General features: G+C 53.5%; 1 protein-coding gene across 1 annotated transcript; it reads left to right on the forward strand.

Moving 5' to 3' along the window:
* Window positions 1-1,564: 1,564 nt before the first annotated feature.
* Window positions 1,565-5,833, forward strand: LGALS3 (galectin 3). The gene is made up of 6 exons (XM_068682335.1): window positions 1,565-1,714; window positions 3,516-3,537; window positions 3,688-4,092; window positions 4,336-4,424; window positions 4,708-4,876; window positions 5,566-5,833. The coding sequence occupies exons 2-6, from the start codon at window positions 3,520-3,522 to the stop codon at window positions 5,719-5,721; spliced, it is 837 nt and encodes a 278-aa protein (XP_068538436.1). The 5' UTR covers window positions 1,565-1,714; window positions 3,516-3,519; the 3' UTR covers window positions 5,722-5,833.
* Window positions 5,834-6,245: the final 412 nt, after the last annotated feature.

Below are 6,245 nucleotides of genomic sequence, written 5' to 3' on the forward strand. Positions count from 1 at the left end.
GAGACAAAACTTTAAATTGACAGTCGCCACACCTACGTGTCAGACAGTTCACGTAGCAGGGCGATGACGCGGGTGAAGCGGGGCGAAGCAAAGTGCAGGCATTTAATACAGCTGCGTGCAAAGGGCTTTCAGAGCCCAGCCCAGCCACGCTGCAGGGATGTTCACTCCTTCTCTTCTGCACTCCCTGGTTTAGAGAAATAAAGAAACTAACCAAAGCTCAGATTTTGGATCTTGTTTTCATTCCTGGTTAAATGTTTTTGTAACGCTCTGTGACTGTTGTGTAACTGGAGGCTGTAGAGCTTATGTGGTGGAACTTGGAAAAACAGGCAAGCCTCTTTTGTAAATGTTTGGAGCTTTGGAGCAAAATCCTGAAAACAGCAAAATAGGTTTTTCATGAGAATAGCTCTTGCCAAAGATGCAGGGGTAAATCTTCGGATAGAAAGAGAAACAAAATACAGCAAAGTAACTGGTTAATAGTACAGCCTCATCAAGGAAGACAAAAATCACCAGTACCTGCCTAAAAATCCTCCATGCATGTCACCATAACCTCCTGAGCTGGCTCTGGAGGACTGCAGAGATCCCCAAAGATACCAAGGATGTGTTTACTGTGGCAAGCTTTGGGTGCTGTGACAGGTAAATGCCGGTGTGCCTCTGGGCAGCTCTCATCAGCCCCTTTGTGCACATGCAGCTTTGGTCTGAATCCCCGTTACGAGCATTATTTGGAGCTGAAGGATGCAAAAACCGGGCTTTTGGGATCTTGGAGGAGAGAGGAGGAGCCCCAAAGAGAGGGGATGGCCCTAGAGGAGCGAGGAGGCCGCTCTCTTTCAGAGCCCAGTAGTCTGGATAAGCAGAGATGAACTGCAGAAGAGTGATACTAAAATTCATTAAAAATCAAACTCGACAGATTATTCCCTTGTTTTTCAGCGTCAGCAGCAGCATTAGCTCAGCTGTTTAGTTGAGCTGCTGCCTTACGGAGTTATTTCTAGGTCTGTAATGGCACCAACAACACCGTACAGCGGAGCAGAGCCCCAGCATTTCTTCGTGTCACCACAAAACCAGTCGGAGCGAGTGGCAGATGTGTCAACCTTAGCCTGCAGAAAAAAATACCGTGTGTGGGGAAATTGTGGCTGCTGCCGGCAGCGCCCTTTCCGTGGCCGTCCTGAGGCAAAGCGGAGGCCTCAGGCTCCGTGTTCGGCCATTGTGAGGGTGCACAGCCGGATGGTGTCAGGGCACTGAGGGGTTTTGGGGTTGGCAGGGGCAGCAGTAAGGTGCTTTTGGGAACACAAATTTGGGTTCTTTATGAGTGGTGTTGCTGGTGGCCAGCCTCAGGCCATCAAGGCCGGCCTCACGCCACAGCTCCTGGCGCCTCACCACCCCTCTGAGGCGGCCTCCTGAGGAAACCAGGGGGTTAAAAACTTAAAAAAGGGGTTAAAAACTGGTGGAAACACCGGGGCTGGAGGCTGACCCCATGCCCACAAGCCCAACAGGGAGGGTTTTTGGAGGCTCCCCTGCGTTTTCTCAACGGGACGAGGCCGCCCCGGGGCCGGGCTCCTCGCAGCCGCCCCGCCCCGAGCTGGGCTGGGACTGGGGCTGGGCCGGGCAGGGTGTAGGGGAGGCAGGACGGACAGACAGACCGACAAATAGAGCAGCTGACAGACAGACAGACAGACGGACAGACAGACGGACAGACAGCGGCCGGTCCCGCTGTTGACAGGTAAAGGGGCTGCGGGGGCTGCGGGGCGCTGAGGCCTCGCGTCCCAGCAGGGTAAGGGGTGTGGGGGGGGGGCTCTGGCTTCGTCCCTCGCTGGGTGTCGCTTCCCCTTCATCCCCCTTAAAATCCCCTAAAAAATAATAATAATAAAAAAATGAAGCCCGTTCCCAAATGGCTTCCCAACGCCGAGGCCCAAGGCGATGCGTGGCCGAAGGCTGAGCCTCGAAAGGAGGCAGCGGCCAGGAGCAGATGAAATCCCCCGCTGCCAGGAGAGGTTTTATAGGGACAGATGTTATAGGGCTGTAAGAGGGGCTGGTGTGGCCCTGCTCCAGCCCCACAGGCTTGGAGGTGGGTGAATATTGAGGCTGGAGAGGCAGGGAAGGGACAGCTGTGAGGGTTTTCCTCCTGCGCTGGGCAGAGCCGATGGCAGAGCCGATGGCAGAGCCTTCACCCCACAAAGCAGGAAGCCAAAAAGGCTGGAAAAAAAAAAAAAAAGAGATGGCAAATAAAAGCCGCAAGGTACGGGCAGCGCAAACATCTGCTGCTGGGTGCTGGCTGCGAGGTTGGCCCCGAATCATGCAGGTTTGGGGCGCTTTGGGTTCGCTGGTGCCCCTCAGAGCTCGTGCTCTGCAGTTGATCCTAAAGCCAGGTCTGCGCTGCCCCTTGTGCAGCTGGATGTCTCTTCCAAAGGGAGCGTCACTCCTCTGCTTTCAATTTGGAATTTTCCTTTTTTTTTTTTCCTTCCTTTTTTATTTTTTTTCCCTGTTTATGAATGCGCTCTTTGACAAGGAGGAGCTCGGCTCCGAGCCGCTGTGGCTGCGAACACAAAACTCAAAAAACAACTTGTAAAGGGGCTTTTACCCGCTGGCCTGGCATTGCCACCAGCACTGTCACCCCCCTGGGTGACAGGGGGACAGTGGGGTGCTCAGGGGGAAGGCGACCCCCCTGCCCTCCTCCCTGCATCCCAGGCCGGCTGCAGGCTGGGCTCCTGCTGCTTTTGTGGCTGCTGTTCCCTGCTCTGCCCCCCCAGAGACTTGTCTTAGAGTTTTCCCTGTGTTGAAATCCCCTCCAGCATCACGCCACGGGGACGGGGAAGTGAGTAATACCTCTGCCTCTGTCACCCCAAAAGGGCTGTGGGTGCAGGGAAGAGCTGGGGGCAGCGACGGGTTGGCCGCAGAGGGGTTGTGCTGGAGGCAGAAAGCAGCTCCCCGTGCTTGATTTATTTTTTATGAAGTGTTTTGAGGTTGGAATAAATCTTCCGGCCCTGTGAACGCAGCAGATCTGGCACGTTCTGGTCGGTCACATGCAGAGCTCTGCCCTCCTTTGCGTGTGGTTCACGGAGGGTGTGGTGCTTCTGTGGTTTGCCACGAGCGCGGCGCTTCCCCGTGGGCAGAGAGTGAAATCCGGGGGGAGGCTGCAAGGAGCTGAGACCCCCCCGGGGCCGAGCCAAAGCAGGACCCCAGGCTGGGCTCCCCACCTCCAGCTGATGCCAGCAGCGTTGTTGTAGGGTCGATGGTGGTGCAGCACTGACATCCACTGCTGCTGGTGGCCGGAGGGTGGTTGGTTTGGGTTGGTTTGAGCTGTTTTTGGTTGGGTGGTGGCCCTCATTTCTCCCGCATGTCCTAGACCAGGTTTCGTGCTGAGGTGCCTGAGCTGTCTGCTCAGCCTGGCAGGTCGGTAGGAGGACGCACTTCCCAGTACTGTGAGCTGGAACTCTCCTCCCAGACCTCTGTTTTTCAGGCTGTGTACATCAAAAAAAAAAAAAAAAAAAAGACCTAAACATCCTTTGTTTTTTTCATTTTAGGGCTATGGCAGACGGCTTCTCTGTAAGTATCGATGTCTTTAAAAATTGTGGGACACGGTGTTGTTCCATTACAGCAAAGGGGGGGCTTTTGGTGGGATTGGGACCGGGGAGGGCTCCACCTGACACTGCCTGCCCCACCTCACCCTCCTCTTCCTTTCCCCTCTGTCCGCAGCTCGCTGACGCCTTGGCCACCAGCAACAACCCCAACCCCAACCCCAACGCCCCCATGCCCCATGGCTGGCCCTCCCCTGCCTGGGGGAACCAACCGGCACCCGGGCCGTATCCTGGGGCTCCAGGGCCATATCCTGGGGCTCCAGGGCCATATCCTGGGGCTCCAGGGGCATATCCTGGAGCACCAGGGGCATATCCTGGGGCTCCAGGGGCATATCCTGGGGCTCCAGGGCCGTATCCTGGAGCACCGGGGCACTATCCTGGAGCACCAGGGCCACATCAAGGACCACCAGGGCCGCATCCTGGACAACCAGGGCCACATCCTGGACCACCAGGGCACTATCCTGGAGCACCGGGGCCACATGCCATAGGAACACCGGCGGTACCAGGGATGGCTCCTCCAATGGTAACAGCTCCATCATATCTCGAGGGTTTCTCTGTCCTCTGCCTGATTTTACTTGGCCACAGGAGGGATGTGGGGCTGTGCGTCCCCAGGAGGGTGGCTCTGGGAGGCTGCGTGCGCAGTCACGGTGCCGCTGGGCTGTCCTGGTGTGTTGTCGCACCAAAACCCAGCCCCTGCCTGAGCACAAGCATTCTGGTGCTCGTTGATGTGCTGTTCTGCTCACACCGAGTCCCTGTTCTCTCCCAGAAAATCCCCTTCGAGCTGCCCCTGCCTGCAGGACTCATGCCTCGGCTGCTCATAACCATCACAGGGACGGTGAAGCCAAACCCCGACAGGTACTGGAGGTGTCCAGCACCCCGGGCGCAGGGTTTCCACAGGGTTAGGGTGCTGTAGGATGGAGCGGGGGGCTGGAATTCACTTTCTGTTCCTGAATAACACCTGCATTGTGTAAAATCAAACCTTACACAAAATAATTGTGTTAAAGAAACACCCTCTCATGGCCTAATGGGGTCTGTTGGTTGTTTTTTTTTATGCTTATTTGCTGCTGCTTTTGGCAAGCCCTGTAACAGAGCTCAGGGCTTTTGTAGCAAAGCAGCTAATCCGTTATTGTCTTTGCAGATTTTCACTGGATTTCAAGAGGGGGGAAGACGTTGCCTTCCACTTCAATCCCCGTTTCAAGGAAGATAACAGAAGAGTCATCGTCTGCAATTCAAAGTTCCATAACAACTGGGGAAAGGAGGATAGATCAGCTCCTAGATTTCCCTTCGAGCCTGGAATGCCTTTCAAGGTAACAAAAAAAAATTAAATAATTCAGTCTTAATGTGCAACAGCACCCACATCGTGCTGGGAGGCCTTTATCAGGACTGTGTAACGAGACTCCCTGTAAGGGCCTTGATGATTTTGCACAAGAAATCAGGTCCCAGAGGCTGCTGCTTATGAGTAAACTGGTGTGAGCAGGGGTATGACCAGCGTGCTTCTCCAGCTGCACAGGGCAGCAGATCTCATGGCACCTTTCCTACATTTCTTACCCCTTCCTGCTGGTCCAGGTGCCCGTGGTGTAACTCATTCCTATTTCTTATGACATCCTCCCTGTTTATGTTGGCATTCTGCAGCAATCACTGGGCAGGTTTCTGTAAGGCATTCTTTATAGCAGCCAAACTCTCTCCACAAGCTGTTTCTCCTGCAAAACGAGTAAACTCAGCTCTCACTGCACGAAATGTAGGATACTGCTGCTTGAGAACACTGTCATAGTCATGAGACAGACACGGTGAGCTAAAACACCAAGGAGGAAGAGTAGGGCAGGGCTTTAGGAAGGCAAAGGTCAGTGGTGTTTTGGCAAGCTGAGTGTCACCAGACTGGGCTCAGCTGGTAGCAGCCCTCAGTCACTGCTAACCTGCTAAAATTAGGGCTTAGAACTTCCTTCTAGGACAAATCCAATAATGATTTTTGTTGCTGATTTGGCCTTTTGTATTTCAGCTCCAGATTCTCTGCGAGGGGGATCACTTCAAGATAGCAGTCAACGACGCTCACTTGATGCAGTACAACTTCCGTGAGAAGCGGCTGAATGAGATCACCCAGCTGTGCATCAACGGGGACATCACTCTCACCAGCGTGCTGACTACCATGATATAATGAAGGTGTAGTTTTATCACAAACTTAGCACTCATTATAAGGTTATAACAGGGTGTAAGGTTGGTGCTGTACACAAATATTTTGAGGCAATAAAATACTTTCACAAGTAAAATTAGTTTTTGGCTAAGAAACTAAAAGACAATATCCTCCACCAAGCTCAAAGGTGGAAGTAGCTGAATTTCTGCTGTAGTGACTGAATCTCTTTGCCAGAGGATAATGACTGTGAGCCATTTGTGATTCGTAAGGAGAGAAGTATGTAAGAAAGCTGCCTGTAACATACAGGCAGCAGTTCTATGAATTAGGGCAGCAATCATCAACCCCATCTTATCTTCGCCTCCATTCCTCTGCCAGGTGGAGCAGTTATTCCTTCCTCACTAAAGGAATTAAAGATGCATAGCAAAGGACTTCAGTTCTTTCCCCAGGAGAACCACAAGGGCAGGGATTGCAAGATGAAGCTGTGAGGGGGCTGTGCATGAGTCACAGCAGTGTCACTCCAGTGAGGCTGCCTGCCAGGCACCACTGGA

Source organism: Anas acuta, chromosome 5 (genome assembly GCF_963932015.1).
Source record: "Anas acuta chromosome 5, bAnaAcu1.1, whole genome shotgun sequence".
Taxonomy (NCBI): Eukaryota; Metazoa; Chordata; class Aves; order Anseriformes; family Anatidae; genus Anas; species Anas acuta.